This window comes from Eucyclogobius newberryi, unplaced genomic scaffold, assembly GCF_026437365.1.
Source record: "Eucyclogobius newberryi isolate DKJ021-1_F unplaced genomic scaffold, fEucNew1.0.hap1 SCAF_17, whole genome shotgun sequence".
NCBI lineage: Eukaryota > Metazoa > Chordata > Actinopteri > Gobiiformes > Gobiidae > Eucyclogobius > Eucyclogobius newberryi.
The window spans coordinates 1,491,406-1,508,795 of NW_027315801.1; the positions used below are offsets into that span (position 1 = coordinate 1,491,406).

Consider the following 17,390-nt stretch of genomic DNA (forward strand, 5'->3'; position numbering starts at 1 on the left):
AACGCTAACACCTTCAGCTACATGACGTATGCTAACGCTAACACCTTCAGCTACATGACGTATGCTAACACTAACACCTTCAGCTACATGACGTATGCTAACGCTAACACCTTCAGCTACATGATGTATGCTAATGCTAACACCTTCAGCTACATGACGTATGCTAACGCTAACACCTTCAGCTACATGATGTATGCTAACGCTAACACCTTCAGCTACATGACGTATGCTAACGCTAACACCTTCAGCTACATGACGTATGCTAACGCTAACACCTTCAGCTACATGAGGCATAGACAAAACTGTGGTAAGTGTCTGGTATGTTAACGTAACATATGAACAGTTATTCAGAGAACTATAGCATAAAGAACATGCTAACATGCTAACATGCTAACAAGTTAACAAGTTTACCAAAGCATCAGTTTTACCCCAAATCACTAAATCCACTGAATTCTTCTTCCTCTGTGTCACTTCTAAACAACTCCACAAACTCCAGAGGAAGAGGAAGTGCAGATTCTTCTTCTGCGTCGCTTAGAGCCTAGAGCGCCCTCTTGTGGCTGTCAGTGTGAACATAATTAACATGTGACATACAGTTGCCATTGTGAAAATAACAAATAATATCACATAATTCGCTCCGGACAACAAAGTGCGACTTATAGTCTGGAAAATACGGTAAATTGATCATTGCTAGTCAGATTGCTTTAATGCTATACTGTGGAACATTTCAGGCAAAGCAATAACATGGAGACAAGTGACAGCCCCCCCCCACCAGAAAAGTTACACAGTGCTCCTTTAACTCGATGGACCTTTCCCTGATATGTGACATCATATCGTCAACCGAATGTCATTATGGAGCAGCTGTCAATCATTCCAGATGCTTCCATGTCAGAGGTTTAATGGCGCGTCACATGAGACGTTTTCGTGTTCGTCGAGCACTTGTCACCGTCGCTCCCCCCCGCGGGTCTGAATTCCTCTCGTTTATCTTCGGACCTCGCAAAACGCCACTCGCACATCCACGCTAATCCACGTTTACCAGCCGACGGGCGACAAACTGCGGGCGGAAAAACCTGCGCCAAGGACAACGCTGAGCTCCCACTGCCGCTCTAATGGTTTTCTTTTACCACAGGGGGCATCGGATTAGCAATAACATTCCTGCCCGTTGCTATCGGAGCCCCGCTAACATGTAGCATTGTTGGCAGTGGCCTTCCAATACTCGTGACTGACACTGACGGGACAATGGTATACGGCCGGTGTGCACCCGCGTCCAGGCATCTGCTCCCAAGGCAGAATGGCAGGGTGTAACGGGAGAATAAAGCTATATTGGTTGGACGTGGCTTTGTATGGAGAATGCCCACGGTGTAATCCCGCGCTGACAGATTGGTCTATATGGCATTGGACGCACTCGGGCAGAGCTGCGAGGATGACTGCTCGCCGGGGCTTTTCAGTAACAAAACTCTTGTTGCATGTGGTCAGCTCTGATTGCAAGATTTCACACATGCTTGTTTTATAAATATGTGTTTGTCACTTTATTAAATACATTAATAGTAGTTGCATCACAGTCATTTTGGTGTTGGGGCTTGAAGAATGAAGAATTTCATTGCTAATTGCAATCAACAGGAATTATGAAATAACTAATTAAGTTCTGCCATTTCATTAACTTGAGACGTACATTTTTAACGGCTGTGTGCTTTCACCTGGAGTTATTTAGTTACATTCGTTATGTTTGAATCTTTCTACATTTTCAGCATGTCGTCGTCTTATCAAGAGCTTGAAACGTTCTGTTCCACAAAGTGATGTCACGAGTCCTCCAGGAACTTCTTCGTGAACATCAGGGACTTCCTGGAGAGGAAGTTCTCCTTGAATATCCTGGAGAAAATCCACCTCAGGAAGTCCCCTTGAAATTATGACTATTTGAATTATTATCTGGTTTTAGACAGGTGGTGCATCCGCGCCCCTGAAATGAAGAGAATGGACACAATTTAAGTTGGTGACGGATCTACGTGAAAAAACAACATTTTTCGAATGGATTGGAGCCGGGGTGTCGAACTCATTTGTCGGCCGCGGGCCGAATCTTAACACTTAGGGTTTTGGGCTGAACATAACGTAAAAAAAAAAAACTATAAAAACTGAATAAACTGCTTTATATAGCCTAGTAATTGTTCTATGTGGACACTGTTGCACGAATCTGCAGCAGGTGAAAGACTGAGTCCATATTCATGCATCAGCAGCAGGAACATGAGAACAAACTGACCCTGATGCTTCCCAGAATGATTGATTTGACTGGAAATACGTGTTTTACAGCTTTATTTTTATAGACAGCATATTAAGCAGCTTGAGAGTTCCCTTTTATGAAATAGTCGACAAATTGAAAAAATAAAGGAAAAATGGTCCTGGGATGCACTAAGTGTCAGGCGGACCAGATAAGACGGGGGCAGAGTCGGCCTCTTGTTTGATGCCCCTGGATTAGAGCAATAATCATAGTTGTAGTTTAATAGAATTGTACAGTTGTAATAGAGATATTTCTTTTTCCAGGATGTGCCACAGGAAGCTTATGCACTGCACATGTGCATGTGTCCTACTAGAACAACTGCTGTTTTTCACTTGTGTCACTCTTTGCTCTTAGTTTCTTTTACGTGTTTTTTGTACACAGTTGAGATCATCTTTGCACATGGGCAGCTCAGTGGCCCAGTGGTTAGAGTGTCAGCCTCACAGCATGCATTTATACCTTAAATCTATTGAACTGTGCTCATACAGCACCTCACAGAAGTGGAAGCAGTGGTTCTGTAAAGGCATCATTTCTTCCATCTCGGATAGATAAACAGCAGCTGTTTAGACGAGAGGGTCTTGAATTCTCACACCCGCTTCGACGCCTATGGCCCATCACCAGAGCTACACCTCACCTTCATCACAGAAACCCCATCGTACGTGTCGCTTTACCGCCCAAACTTCTCACTGCACAGTGCCGCATGTGGAAAAGCATTTCCCACCTATTTTCCTCAACTGCCCCCCCTCTTTCTTGGCACGGTCTTAAGTTACGCTGCCTTTTGCGCCGGCCTCTCGGTGCTTCCCCTATGAGCAGGCTTCAAGGCATCTCAGAAGTGTGTTTGTGTCGTGGCCTGTTGCCGCGGAGACGTGTTGGAGGAAGCGTGCAGTGAGGTGGTTCCAGAAGGGGTGCACAGTTGGAGGTGCGGGGTCCGATCCAGGGGCCACACTTCAGGGCAGACACAGGCCCAGCTCAGGTGTCCCGCCCGGCTGCTCGATGAAAGCTTTGTCACCGCCAAGATTTATAGCGGCGCATTCCTATATTCAAAATGCCATGGCACACATATGGCCACGTATAGTATAGTATATGGAGCCTGTGGTTGTAACCGATTCCAAAAGTAACCAGATTTAAGCTTCTCTTCTCATTTGCGAATTACTGAAATGTTCACATTGAAACTACATTTACTCTTCCCTTACTTCCTTTGGCCGGGTTATAGACCTTTTCAGACTATAAACTGTTCCTGTCGTAGAAGACTGCATTACAGAGGCTGCATTTAGAGGCTTAAAGCTCCATCTAAAGCTGTCAAAAATATACATTAACTAGTATCAAAACTAGATACTCATTTGAGGAAATATAATTTAAAAAACAACAGCAAACAAACAACGCAGAAATGGGCTTCTCCTGAACAGTTTTGATCTACTGTATATCTAAACTACAATAGGCTGGATAATATAAGGCATATTTTATGTTGAAAAAAACATTCTGTTGTCTATAGACTATAAAACGCGTTTATTGGCTCAAAATAACGCCTTTTATTCCTCATTGGAACAAAATACCATGATCTTTAATGTCACCTATTCGCCTACATGTGATTGGTTTGTCTCCAAAATTGTGAGATTAATTTGATGGAGTAAAGAATTTGGCTCATGTTCTAGATGCTAAAAAAAGCCTTTTATTGTCAAAAAGCCGTCACCCGCTATTTTTGGTCAATTATTTTCCAGTACAACATTCGATTTATGAATTTTCTTATTACATATCTGGTGTTTTTTAATTCAAAGTGAATCATCTTTGAAAAAACAATGCTACACAGTTGGTTGTACATACGTTTTTCCAACAATACTCTGATCTCCCTTTGAACATGCATCGGAGCTAATGCTAATGCACGTTAGCCACTTTTAGGGTGCATACATTCCCGAAGCGTACAGAGAAAGAAATATCTGGACCAAGACTTTATATTTTATCTGGATTAAATGATCTGAATCGGGGTGAAATACTGCTTGAGTAAGTGCAACGTCTGCGTGCCGTTTGTGTTAGCATTGTGCCGTCTGAAACACGTTCATTTGTCTCTCCTAGCTTACCCCGCGCGATGATAAGTGGCTGTTCTGAGTGTTAAGCTGCGGATGAGAGACAAATGCGGGAGCCCCCCCAGGAACACTGCAGGCCTCTGTGTGGGTGCAAGGCCTGGCTGAGTAAAGGTCTAATTAAATGTCTGTTGTTGGCACCCAGACACCGTACGACCAATACAAATAGCTCTTATATACACGGTCACGCGCTAAGTCTACGGAGCTATGAAGGCTTATCTTAGGCCTCATTAACCACAAAGTAGACACACTGGTAATGGTGCATCAAAGTGCAACAGACGTGTGATTAACTGCATAAATATTAAAAACAACAACAACACAAGTCAAAAGTCTTAAGATTAAAGTCTAAAGAATAAAGACGTGCAACTACAGTAGGTGGCGGTTATGTAACACTTGTTGTTGTTGTTGTTGTTTTATGGCGGTTGGCATCCAAGTGTTGCATTACCGCCAGACTTTATTCCAACCGCCATAAAACACGGAAGAAGAAGAGGAGGAGGAAGAGGAGGAGGAAGAGGAGGAGGAAGAGGAGGAGGAAGAAGAGGAGGAAGAAGAGGAGGAAGAAGAGGGGGAAGAAGAGGGGGAAGAAGAGGGGGAAGAAGAGGGGGCGGAGGAAGAAGAGGGGGAAGATGTTGTTGTTGTTGTTGTTTTATGGCGGTTGGCATCCGAGTGTTGCATTACCTCCAGACTTTATTCCTCAGACTTTTCGTAGTCCTCAGACTGTCGTAGTCCGTAAAAGTACTCCTTCCATTGCTTTGGTGTTACAAAGCCCATGAGGTCATGATATGTCTTTGTGACTAGAATAGTTGTTGTTGTTTCAGAGACCAACCGGCTTTATTCCAGGGAGACTCTTCTTCATCTTCCTCTCCTTCTTTGACGTTCGGTGCTTCCATCGTACAGCTTTATTCTTCAGGCTTCATTCTATAGGCTTTAATATTTCCACTGATGTCGCCGCTTGGTAGCCGTGCGTCTACGAGACTGGACGAGGACAGGAGACCACCCCCACCCCCATCTCGTCACTCTGATCACTCTGACTCCCCAAAAGCAGACCCCCATCACTCCGACTCCCATTTAGCGCCTTTAGCCTGTTTTCTATATCTGCCCAATCAAGCTCCTTTGTTCCAAGGAATCTCCCTGCAGCTTTAGCAATGATCCTGATCCTTTCAGTTCTGCTTTGAGTCTGAGCAGCACAGTTTACAACATCCACCATAAAGAGTACAAAATCCTCTCTATCCACAACCAGGGTATTCTCATTAATTCTGGAACCTGCACACTTGGGACCTCCACTCTTGAAACCTTCACACTTCTTGGGAGCCACGCTGGCCTTTCTCATTTCGCCCTGGCTGGGAGCAGCGCTGGCTCCCCTCTCTGTATTTACTCTAAACTCGTTACTTGAAACTTTCTTGACTGCATCTGCATAGGATATACCTTGAGAGACCTTTATTTTCTGCACCTCAGCAGCTCTTTTGCTAAACCTGCATCCCCCGAAGGCAGAGCTATGTTCTTCCCCACAGTTACAGCACTTCAGTTTTGCTCCCACGTCACACTTCCCATACTCGTGGTCTCCTGCACATTTACCACATCTTTGCTTCCCTCTACAGACCGCTGCAATATGCCCAAAGCGCTGGCACTTAAAGCAACGCAGGGGCGGCGGAACATATGGCCTGACGCTATAGCACATGTACCCAATGAACACCTTACTAGGCAGGCACCTCCCTTCAAGTGTTACCATTACCGACAAGCTGTCACATCTTACCCCAAACCGGGTCACCTTCAAACGCCTAGCGTCCACCACCGTAACTCCCGTCAAATTCTCCTTAACTTCATCCACAGACGTCACCGTAGGGACACCTACGATAACTCCTCTGACCGTGTTTCTTTCAGCATTAGACACAAGAATGTCCTTTCCACCCAGACGTTTAGTTCCAATCGCCTTCCGTTGCTGAGCCGCGTCCTTGCACACGACCAGCAGCGAGCCATCTCTAAGGACACTCACACTCTTGATCACTCCCACAGCTACAGTTAGGCTCTTTGACAATGCCACTGAATTCCACTCCTTAAAGGATGCACTATCCTGTGCAAGCTTTATGATCACCTTACAGTCTCTGCTCTCACCCCGGACATCAATAGCTTCAGCCTCATCCTGCTGCTCATTCCCAGAACCCTCGGACGAGCTAAGGGACTTTTTACGTTTCCGGGCACGTGCAGGCAGAAAAGGCTGCTCCTCCACGCCGTCCAGAACGTCTTCGACCACCGATCCACTCTCCTCCGCCATCTCCCGCCTCTCCAGACCGGGTGTTGAGCAAGGTCTCCTCACAGTTTTGCCTTTTGTTTCCAACGGATGGTGTTCTTGAGATGGTGTTCTTGAGATGGTGTTCTTGAGATGGTGTTTTGGGGAGGGGAAGAAGAGGGGGAAGAGGAGGAGGAGGAGGAGGAGGAGGAGGAAGAGGAGGAGGAGGAATGCGCCTTTGCAGTAGACCGCCAGCCGCCATTATAAACAACAACAACATTTAGATTAGTTAGATTTATATCTCGATATTGGAAGTTTTGCGTTTTATTTAGGATATCATATATTTTAAATGTTTGGAAATTTGTATTTTGAAGTGTCTATTGTATATCTTACATAATTAATTCTTATCGATTCTTCCTTTTCCCTTCTTTCCACAGCTCAGAATCACGGTGTGGTCCCTGTGCACCAAAGCTGTGTCTTACATCAAATATCCCAAATCATGTCAAAAACGTAAGTACAATTTAAAAGTCTTAAGTCGTTGCATGTTTGCTTTTTCGTGTGTGAAATAGCATCGCACCAAGGAAGTCGTACGTGTATTTCTGGTCCTGCTTGTCTCCGTGAAGACGCCTCTGCTTTGTCTGGAATGTTCCACAGTATTGTATCCGTCTCACAGTCGTCCTGTCCAGTATCTGAATCGAACGGAGCACAGCGAGAGTACGATTCGAGGAAAGGTTTTCCTGTCGTGTCCCCAGAGTCCACCTGCCCCCCCCTCTGGGCCCCACCTGTGACGCTCTGAGCAGCAGGACACAGAGGAGGGGCTCTTTTGTCCTGAGGGCTGTTACTACTCTGCTGACCCCACCTGACGAGTCCTGCTTTAAGCTTTGAACTTTACCTATTCTTTATTTCATGAAGAATTTATATATTTTTTGTTGTTTTTTTGGACAGTGTAGCGTAAAATCGGAATGAGAGAGGTACGGACATTCAGCAAATTTTCGGAGCCGTAATACTTCCATTAGTATTACAGTTTGGTGTGGAAATAATGGACAAATATCGACATTAGGCCAATATTTTCTAAATGTTGTTTCGTTATTTTAACACTTTTCTTTCTATTTTTTAATACATATGTTTTTATCAAAGAAATATATTAGCTAAACATTTTAATCTATTTTAAAATGTGTATAAGCAGTTAGAACCCATAATGCCCTTCTTTTGGTTTGAGGCATGTGTGGTTCAATGTTTGGATACAGGAGAGTCAGAGTGTCGTCCTCGTGTCTGTGTCGCCTCGTCCTCCAACAGCAGCAGCCACACTTTCTCCTCCTCAGTTCACGTGCTCAGACATTTGTCTCCTTTTTTAAGCCGCTCACACTAAAGTCATTTGGAGTAAACATGGCTAACCTGATCGAGGAAAACTAAAGAATGCGAAGAGTGACTTTTCTAGAGCATTTAAAAGTCTGTATCCTGGTCATTTCTGGGTCTTTTGCCTCAGAATAAAGACTAGAGTAAAGTTTACAGTGGGTTCTGTTAGAATATAGCCTCTGTCTCCTTCCTGTTTCTGAAGGGACGACAGCGTAACATCGTGGACTGATATCGGTGGTTTTGGCTGAAATCGATATCACGCTATTACATGAATATTGGCCGATATTGATACTGGACTGATATATACCCATAATTGTGAGTTGTTGTTTTTTTTCGCTAAAAGAGTATATTGTGTTAAAATATATTGTGAAATTTGTGGATCTGGAGAAGGCTTTCGACCGTGTCCCTCGGGGTGTCCTTTGGGGGTGCTCCGGGAGTACGGGGTCCGGGGCCCTTTGCTCAGGGCTGTCCGGTCCCTGTATGACCGGAGCAGGAGTTGTGTTCGCATTGCCTGCAGTAAGTCAGACCTGTTCCTAGTGCATGAGGGGCTCCTCAGGGCTGTGCTTTGTCACCGGTTCTGTTCATTGTTTTTATGGACAGAATTCCTAGGCGCAGTCAGGGGTCAGAGGGTGTGGTCAGGGGTCGGAGGGTGTCCGGTTTGGGGACCACAGGATCTCATCTCTGCTGTTTGCAGACCATGTTGTCCTGATGGCTCCATCAAACCCGGACCTGCAGCTGCACTGGGACGGGTTGCAGCCGAGGCCATGGTTCTCGACCGGAAAAAGGTGGCTTGCCCTCTCCAGGTGGGTGGGGTGTCCTTGTCCCAAGTGGAGGAGTTCAAGTATCTCGAGGTCTTGTTCACGAGTGAGGGAAGGATGGAGCGTGAGATCGACAGGCGGATCGGCGGCTGCAGTGATGCAGTCGCTGCATCGGACTGTTGTGGTGAAGAGGGAGCTGAGCCGAAAGGCAAAGCTCTCTATTTACCGGTCGGTCTACGTTCTGACCTCACCTATGGTCATGAGCTTTGGGTAGTGACCGAAAGAACAAGATCGCGGATACAAGCGGTCGAAATGAGTTTCCTCCGCCGTGTGGCTGGGCGCTCCCTTAGAGATAAGGTGAGGAGCTCACGGGGGGAGCTCGGAGTAGAGCTGCTGCTCCGCCAGCTGAGGTGGCTCGGGCAGGAGGCATCCTGGACATGCATGTCCCACCGGGAAGAGGCCCCGGGGAAGACCCAGGACACGCTGGAGGGACTATGTCTCTCGGCTGGCCTGGGAACGCCTCGGGAGGAGTTAGAGGAAGTGTCTGGGGAGAAGGAAGTCTGGGAGTCCCTGTTCAGACTGCTGCCCCCGCGACCCGGCCCCGGATAAAGCGGCAGAAAATGGATGGATGGATATATTGTGAAAGCAGGAAGTGCGTCGTTAGCATGCTATAGTATGTTAGCTTTTCCGTGATGGCAAACTCTGCTCTGGCCTCTGGAAGTCGTGAAAAGCATGTCGCACTTATAAACTTGTCGGGGTGAATAATTAAGATGATCAGAAGTCGGAATCAGGTTTTTAGATAGGATTTGAAAACACCCCGTCCAAATATTTTTGTCCTCGGCGAAAAAACAAGTAGCTTCGGCATTCTCCGGACCACGGCTCAGCAGCCAATCAGAGCCAAGCACACAAATGTCGTCGACAAATCAGCGTGCAGCATGCAAATTTTCACTTGTAAATAGTAAACTGTAATGGTGGACTATTGTTAAATGCTTCCCGGCCCGATTTAATGATAATATGCACTCAAATGCCCGTCCACATTTTAAAATATCCCGTCCAAAATACAGGAAGACGGGACGGAATGTAAAATACATTTGGACCACTGCAAACCGCTTTTAAGCGAGCTAAAAAACAACGCCTTGGAGTCTTCTGTTCTGTTCGCAAGCTCTTGGACACCTATGATTTAGAGACCTAAAACACCTCCCCTGTAATGCGGCGTTCTCCTCACTTTACTCGGAGGAGCACCTGAGGACACCGCCGCGGCCCGGATCACACCCGTACCTTGTGGCCGGGGGCCCGAGAATGTGCTGTAACCACGGCTCCCTCGCTGACAGCTGCACCTCTCCTCAGTAAACGGGACGTGCCCCTCATAACGGAGCTGTCAGCGAGCGCAGGAAAAATGATTGTCCGCCACTCTCTCCCCCGTTTCCCCTCATGCGACGCGGCGAGACAAGAATGCCCATGTGAATAAGGCGGCCCCGATGGCGGCATAGCACCCTCGCACCGGGCGGATCGTTGTGGCGGGGCGGTTATGCCGTTATGTGGAGGTATTTGATTACACGCGGAGGCCTCCGCAAATAATGGAAGCTCCAATCCGATCTGTTTGTGATGCACGGAGCCGCTGGACTCACTGACACCGACGGGTTCTCCCACAGTCAATCACGGGAGGGTTTGGGGATATATTTATACACACAACTGGAATATTAATGGGGATTCACCGATTACAACTTTTTCAGATTCGATACTGGTTTAATTACTTTGGCTTTAAGTATTTCTTTATTCGCTCATGACACTTTCATCCAGCACAATAGTTACTGTATTTCCCGGACTATAAGTTGCACCGGAGTATAAGTCGCACCAGCCAAAAAGCATAATAGAGAAGAAAGAATATATATAAGTGGCACTGGAGTATGAAATGTGGTTGCAAGTGTGAAAATAACAAATAATATCACAAGTGGCTCCGGAGTATAAGTATATAAGTATAAGTCGCACCCCGGCAAAACCTATGAAAAAAGGTGCGACTTATAGTCCGGAAAATACGGTAGTGTGATGTTTTTTGAGGAAATTAAGAAAAAGGAAGATAAACCTTATGCACTCTGTCCCTTTTTTTACATTTAAGCTGGATTTTAAACACAAGTATCAACTGATGCCACTTTAGAGTCTAAAAATAGCATTTATTTGTCTGTTGTTTATCCTTCAACATACTACTAAATTGCTTTGTATAAATAATTGCTTTTATGAGATGTTCAGGGCCAGCAAAGTCTTGTAAATAGTCTGGCCCCTGGTGTGCTTTGTGACTGGTGGATAGAACAATTATTCACGATTGTTGACACCATAAAACAGTCAAATCATTTAATAATTTTCTCTTATTCAATTGTCTTAATAGATTATAATTCAAACTTTCTGAATATTAAAAGTTGATTTGCATAAACTGCCAGATATGAAAGCTTTTTACATTAAAGTTGGGTTTTTATTGGTATTCTAAAGGTAAACGATGATTTTACTGTGACTTACATAATTACGAACTGGTACGCAAAGAAATGAAGTCTGTTTTGAATGTTATCTACTATTTATGATTGACATTCTGCTTGTCTTCCACTGACACAAAGCTCGTGAATTAGTCTTAAACCTTTAAGCCAGACGCCACTGCCTTTATATTCCAACCACAACTGAGAAAATGTGACTCTTTTGACTATTTTTAGCTCTACAGGCGTTCATTCTGTTGTAGTGCTTTGTGTTTTTGACGGCGGTGGGGGAAAATCAGACAAATCAAATGTCCACTTTAAAGGTGCACAATGTCACCTTTCTGTCAGCTTTGAGTCAAAACATTCTTGGGACCCCTAAACCCGTTAAACACTCCACTGTCTCTTGCACCGCGGTCTCTCTGGCTGAATCGTGGGTGTCGTGTAGCTCACCGTCCCTGATCGATCCTCCTCTCGTCTCCGTTCCAGCTCTGGACTTCAGCAGAGACGGCGCTTACATGGCCCTGGCCGAACGTCGAGACTGCAAGGACTACGTCAGCGTCTTTGTGTGCGACGACTGGCATTTACTGAGGGTACGCTATCCTCACACGGGACAACAACCCGACAGTATCAAGGCTGAAGCAGTTGTTCCTATTTGTGTTTGCTATCAAGTGTGACAGGATTAGTTTGCACTGTTAACTGAACCACCATCCCATCCATGATATCTCCAACGATACATCTCTTAATAGATACTCTCGTTGATGGGACGGGACACGAGTAGAACTGTGTTGTAACGGTTGCGTCTCTTTCCCCCAGCACTTTGAGACAGAAACTCAAGACTTGGCTGGAGTGGAGTGGTCCCCCAACGGCTGTGTGCTGGCGGTGTGGGAGAGCTGTTTAGAGGTTTGTGTTCACGTCGGTCAATGAACGGTCATAGCGATGGGGAACGCAAAGGCTGCAAGTGACATTTTTGGGCAAAACCGAATGATATTTTCAAATGGAAGCCGATAATGTGTTCGATTTGTAGTCAAAAACAAGGAACGGTCATGAAGATGAGACGAGCAGCACTTTATATTCCACCTCAAATTAACTTAAAAGAGCAGTAAGAGGGTATTCCATATTTATTGATGGCATTACTGAGCGCGCACTCCTCCCGTCAGTATAAGGTGCTGCTGTACTCTCTGGACGGGCGCCTCCTGTCGACCTACAGCGCCTACGAGTGGTCCCTGGGCGTCAAGTCGTTGTCCTGGAGCCCCAGCAGCCAATTCCTGGCCATCGGCAGCTACGATGAGAAGGTGAGACCAAACGATTAAGGGCCTATATTACCATATTTTCCGGACTATAAGTCGCACTGGCGTATAAGTCGTTTTGGTTAATTTATTTGATAAAATCCAAGACCAAGAACAAGACATTTCATCTTGAAATGCAGTTTAAAATAATAACATAGAGAACATGGTGAATAGGTGTACGTATGCTAACGCCTTCAGCTACATGACGTATGCTAACGCTAACACCTTCAGCTACATGACATATGCTAACGCTAACGCCTTCAGCTACATGACGTATGCTAACGCTAACACCTTCAGCCACATGACGTATGCTAACGCTAACACCTTCAGCTACATGACGTATGCTAACGCTAACACCTTCAGCTACATGACGTATGCTAACGCTAACACCTTCAGCTACATGACGTATGCTAACGCTAACACCTTCAGCTACATGACGTATGCTAACGCTAACACCTTCAACTACATGACGTATGCTAACGCTAACACCTTCAGCTACATGAGGCACAGACAGAACTGTGGTAAGTGTCTGGTATGTTAACGTAACATATGAACAGTTATTCAGAGAACTATAGCATAAAGAACATGCTAACAAGTTTAGCAAAGCATCAGTTTTACCCCAAATCGCTAAATCCACTGAATTCTTCTTCCTCTGTGTCACTTCTAAACAGGAGGAAGAGGAAGTGCAGATTCTTCTTCTGCGTCGCTTAGAGCCTAGAGCGCCCTCTTGTGGTTGCCAGTGTGAAAATAACAAATAATATCACATAATTAACATAAATCGCGTAGTATCGAGTATAAGTCGCACCCCGGCCAAAACTATGAAAAAAGATGTGGCTTGTAATAATGCACTTAAATACAAACAATGGCACTTGATTTGTCCAAACGAACGTCGACATTGTTGTTGGTTCACGTCTACAGTTCTACAGTTGTCTTGCTGGAACGTAAAATGATAAAAAAAAAGAAGGCCACAGTTGTGTGTTATGTTTGATGTTGTTTCCTTGCCTCAGGTGCGAATCCTCAATCACATCACGTGGAAGAAAATTGCGCAGTTCGAGCACCCTTCGACCATCAACAACACTAAAGCTGTAAGAACTTTGAGCATGGACGTAAAGAGAGTTCATGTTCGCTGCGACGATTTAAGTTATAGTTTCTTTTGTGTTTGTGTGAAGGTGGTGTACAAGGAGGTGGAGCGACGCCCGGCTGTGAGCGACGACCTGTCCATCCACGACGTCGCCATGGGTTCCGCTCTCTTCGGCACGCACAGCAAATGTACTTGTATCGTGGATTTATTTATTTATGTACTTACAGGGCACATATTTTGCCTTTTTTTTAGCTTTGAATCATTGTCCCCTCATCAAAAACATACCTACAGTTGTATTTAGCTTCATTCATGTCCTCTCCCCTCTGAGCCTCACAAAAACACTTCTCAGGTTCTAATTAAAGCTGAACTAAAGAGCTTTAGCCGTGGAGCTCCTCCCCCTGCAGCTCACTCGTGAAAATATGCGAAGAACAGACGCAAAATAGACGTTCTATCTCTGTTTTTATTGACGTAAGGAAGTATAATCGCATACAAAATCATTTAACGTGGCCAAAAATAAAGAAATAATAAAAAAGAGCCAGGGTTTCTCAGGTGAGTTTTCTTGGATTGGGAAATGTCTCAAGGCTGGTTTTCCGCTCCGAGACAGCAGGGGGCGATGACGGACACTTTAAACACCCCGAAAATAATTTTTTGACCGTCACAGGGATTTCCAAAGACCTTTAATAAGGTGAAAATTCTACTTAGTTCTACTTTAAGTCTATAAATCATCACCTGACATTTCTGCCGACAACCGCCAAGACGTTCATTACAACCGCGTGCTTGCATTAGCATGTCGTTGGCAAGCTAGCATTTGTTTAGCTCCTTTGTAATTCTCTCTGCTCCCGGTAGATGGAATTCAAACACAAATCCTGAAGGAACACCTCAAAAATATCAAGTAATGTAGTTTGCTATCAGTAGTTAAATGATTTTAAGTTCTAAACATGTATAAAGTCAGAGTAGAAGCACGTTTAAAGGCCAATAACGGTAGAAAAGTGCAGTATGTGTGTCCTTTAAGCCACTGTCACTGTTGCGTTCTGCAGATGAGATCTCTCCTCCGCCGGTCCATCTTCCTGTGGTCAAACCAGACCCAGAGCGAGCCAATCCCAAGATCGGCATCTCCAGCCTGGCTTTCAGCGCCGACAGTCGCTACTTGGCCACTAAAAACGGTAAACGCTGTCGGGTTGCACTGTGGACGGCTCGGTGTCACTCAGAGCTCGATGTAGGCTGATTAGAATTGTGCCTAATTGTGATGTAAAATGGTTTGCCATATCACCCAGAAGTGGTGGAAAGCCAAATACAAGAGTAAAAGTACTGTGTTTAAAGTGGCAGTATTTAGTCGTTAAGTCGCATTTTTTGGTTTGATAAAATCCAAGATCAAGATCAGACATTTCCTCTTGAAATGCAGTTTAAAATAATAACATAGAGAACATGGTGAATAGGTGTACGTATGCTAACGCTAACACCTTCAGCTACATGACGTATGCTAACGCTAACACCTTCAGCTACATGACGTATGCTAACGCTAACACCTTCAGCTACATGACGTATGCTAACGCTAACACCTTCAGCTACATGACGTATGCTAACGCTAACACCTTCAGCTACATGACGTATGCTAACGCTAACACCTTGAGCTACATGATGTATGCTAACGCTAACACCTTCAGCTACATGACGTATGCTAACGCTAACACCTTCAGCTACATGACGTATGCTAACGCTAACACCTTCAGCTACATGAGGCACAGACAGAACTGTGGTAAGTGTCTGGTATGTTAACGTAACATATGAACAGTTATTCAGAGAACTATAGCATAAAGAACATGCTAACAAGTTTAGCAAAGCATCAGTTTTACCCCAAATCACTAAATCCACTGAATTCTTCTTCCTCTGTGTCACTTCTAAACAACTCCACAAACTCCAGAGGAAGAGGAAGTGCAGATTCTTCTTCTGCGTCGCTTAGAGCCTAGAGCGCCCTCTTGTGGTTGAGTTAATAACATCAGATATAAGTCGCTCCGGAGTATAAGTCGCACCCCGGCCAAAACTATGAAAAAAGATGCAACGTATAGTCCGGGAAATAGGGTAAATTGAAACTTGACAGTTGTTGCTTGTGTTTTGCCCTCCCGTTCACAGACTGCATGCCCAGCGCCGTGTGGGTGTGGGACATGCAGACGATGAGCGCGGCGGCGGTCCTGGAGCACACGGCCCCTGTGCGCTGTTTCCAGTGGGACCCCCGACAGCCGCGCCTCGCCCTGTGCACCGGCAACGCCAAGCTCTACCTGTGGTCGGCGACGGGCTGCGCGGCGGTGCAAGTGCCGGCTGAAGGTTACGCATCTGACATCTTTTCTTTCACTAGACGCAGATGTGGTGTAATATCACAGTACTCGAGTTGAAAACAACAGAAACGAGCAAAAGAATTCAAAAATGTGATGCAAAATCCCATGTTCCACACTACGGCATTAAAGGTCTATATCTGGCATTGTTTAGTACTAAAACGCCTGTGAAAATAAGCATCATTACTGTGAGCTGAGTCGCCTCTCCACAGGTCTGAGCTGTAACTTGGCCTGATGGTGTCGCCCGCTTATCTCCAAAGCGTTTAATGCCTTATTGCGTAATGTTTTTGACAAAGTAATAAAACCCTCTTGACACGGGCTGGTCTACACAGCTTCAACATGTCACAATGAAATGTATCAATTTTACATTTTTCTCTGCCCCGTCTGTTTTTGTTTGTTCTGTGTAAGTTTTTTTTATTGTGAAAAAAAATATTTAAAATAGAAAAACAATATATGGTTTAAATAAAATTAAAAAAAAGTTTTACAATTTTTAGCCCAAATTAAAGCATACATAAAATCCTAAGCCTAGAAAAAGATTTTTAACATACATTACGGTAAATTTTCCAATAACAATCCCACCTTTTTAAATGTATTGTAATTTTAATATGGTCCAAAAAAATGTATATCTTTTTTTCAGCCCAAAATGGAAAATAATAAAAAAAATATGAATTCCATAGGTTATAGTTACATTTCACCTCTTTTATGTGGTTTTCCTCTCGGTGATTCCAGGTGGTTTCCAGGTGCAGTCCCTGAGCTGGCACCGCAGTGGAGACGCTCTCCTCCTCCTGGGGAAGGACCAGCTCTGCCTGTGCTACATGGAGCCCACCCATCCAGACCAGCACCAGCCCACCCATCATGTATGAACAATGTGAACATGACCCTGCAGTCTCTCTGACCAAACCCCCCTGTGCAGGCAACGAGGGGCTTTCTACTTTTACAGCTTCTAATAACGTTTTGAAAAATGTTCAATTTTGATACTGTGACATGATAGTTTTGTTTCTATTGCTATATATTATAATTTTTTTGTATTTATTTCTGTGAATTGATTTAATAAAATGCATTTAACTACAGTATGTTGCTTTTGTATTTTTTGTGTCTTTATAAAATTGTTACGTTCAAATACCAATGCCGAACATGCTCATTGCCTCAACACCTTTATTCTTATTTGGATGCCTTATTTTTTTCAGCAAACAACTTGTTTATTTTCTCTGGTCCAATTTTGTCTGGATTTACTGTGTTTTTCTTTAATTTTTATTTTTTTAATATCCAAACATACTCATTCCTCTGACCTTCTGTGCCTTTTATGATGCCTTAATTTTCCCCTAAAAAATTCAATTATATACAATTAGTTTTTTCTCTTGTCTATTCTTATTTATTTTTTTTTCTTAAAAAAAAAACACAAAACATAGAACACTTGAACATTGTGAAATACTATTTTTTTCTAATTTATTGCCACCTATATAATCAAATTAAAAATCTAAATATTTAAAATTATATTAAACACATAAGTTTTCTTATTTTTGGGTTAAGAGAAAAGTCATGTAGT

General features: G+C 44.2%; 1 protein-coding gene across 1 annotated transcript in view; it reads left to right on the forward strand.

Annotated features, from left to right (window-relative positions):
• wrap73 (WD repeat containing, antisense to TP73) overlaps positions 1 to 16,722 on the forward strand; it is a 30,677-nt gene extending 13,955 nt beyond the window's left edge. The window contains exons 5-13 of the mRNA XM_072448700.1: positions 7,009 to 7,081; positions 11,634 to 11,737; positions 11,961 to 12,047; positions 12,305 to 12,439; positions 13,441 to 13,518; positions 13,603 to 13,702; positions 14,552 to 14,677; positions 15,645 to 15,836; positions 16,574 to 16,722. Of these exons, the coding sequence (XP_072304801.1) occupies positions 7,009 to 7,081; positions 11,634 to 11,737; positions 11,961 to 12,047; positions 12,305 to 12,439; positions 13,441 to 13,518; positions 13,603 to 13,702; positions 14,552 to 14,677; positions 15,645 to 15,836; positions 16,574 to 16,707 (1,029 nt within the window). The 3' untranslated portion in view covers positions 16,708 to 16,722. The remainder of the gene's footprint in view (positions 1 to 7,008; positions 7,082 to 11,633; positions 11,738 to 11,960; positions 12,048 to 12,304; positions 12,440 to 13,440; positions 13,519 to 13,602; positions 13,703 to 14,551; positions 14,678 to 15,644; positions 15,837 to 16,573) is intronic.
• Positions 16,723 to 17,390: the final 668 nt, after the last annotated feature.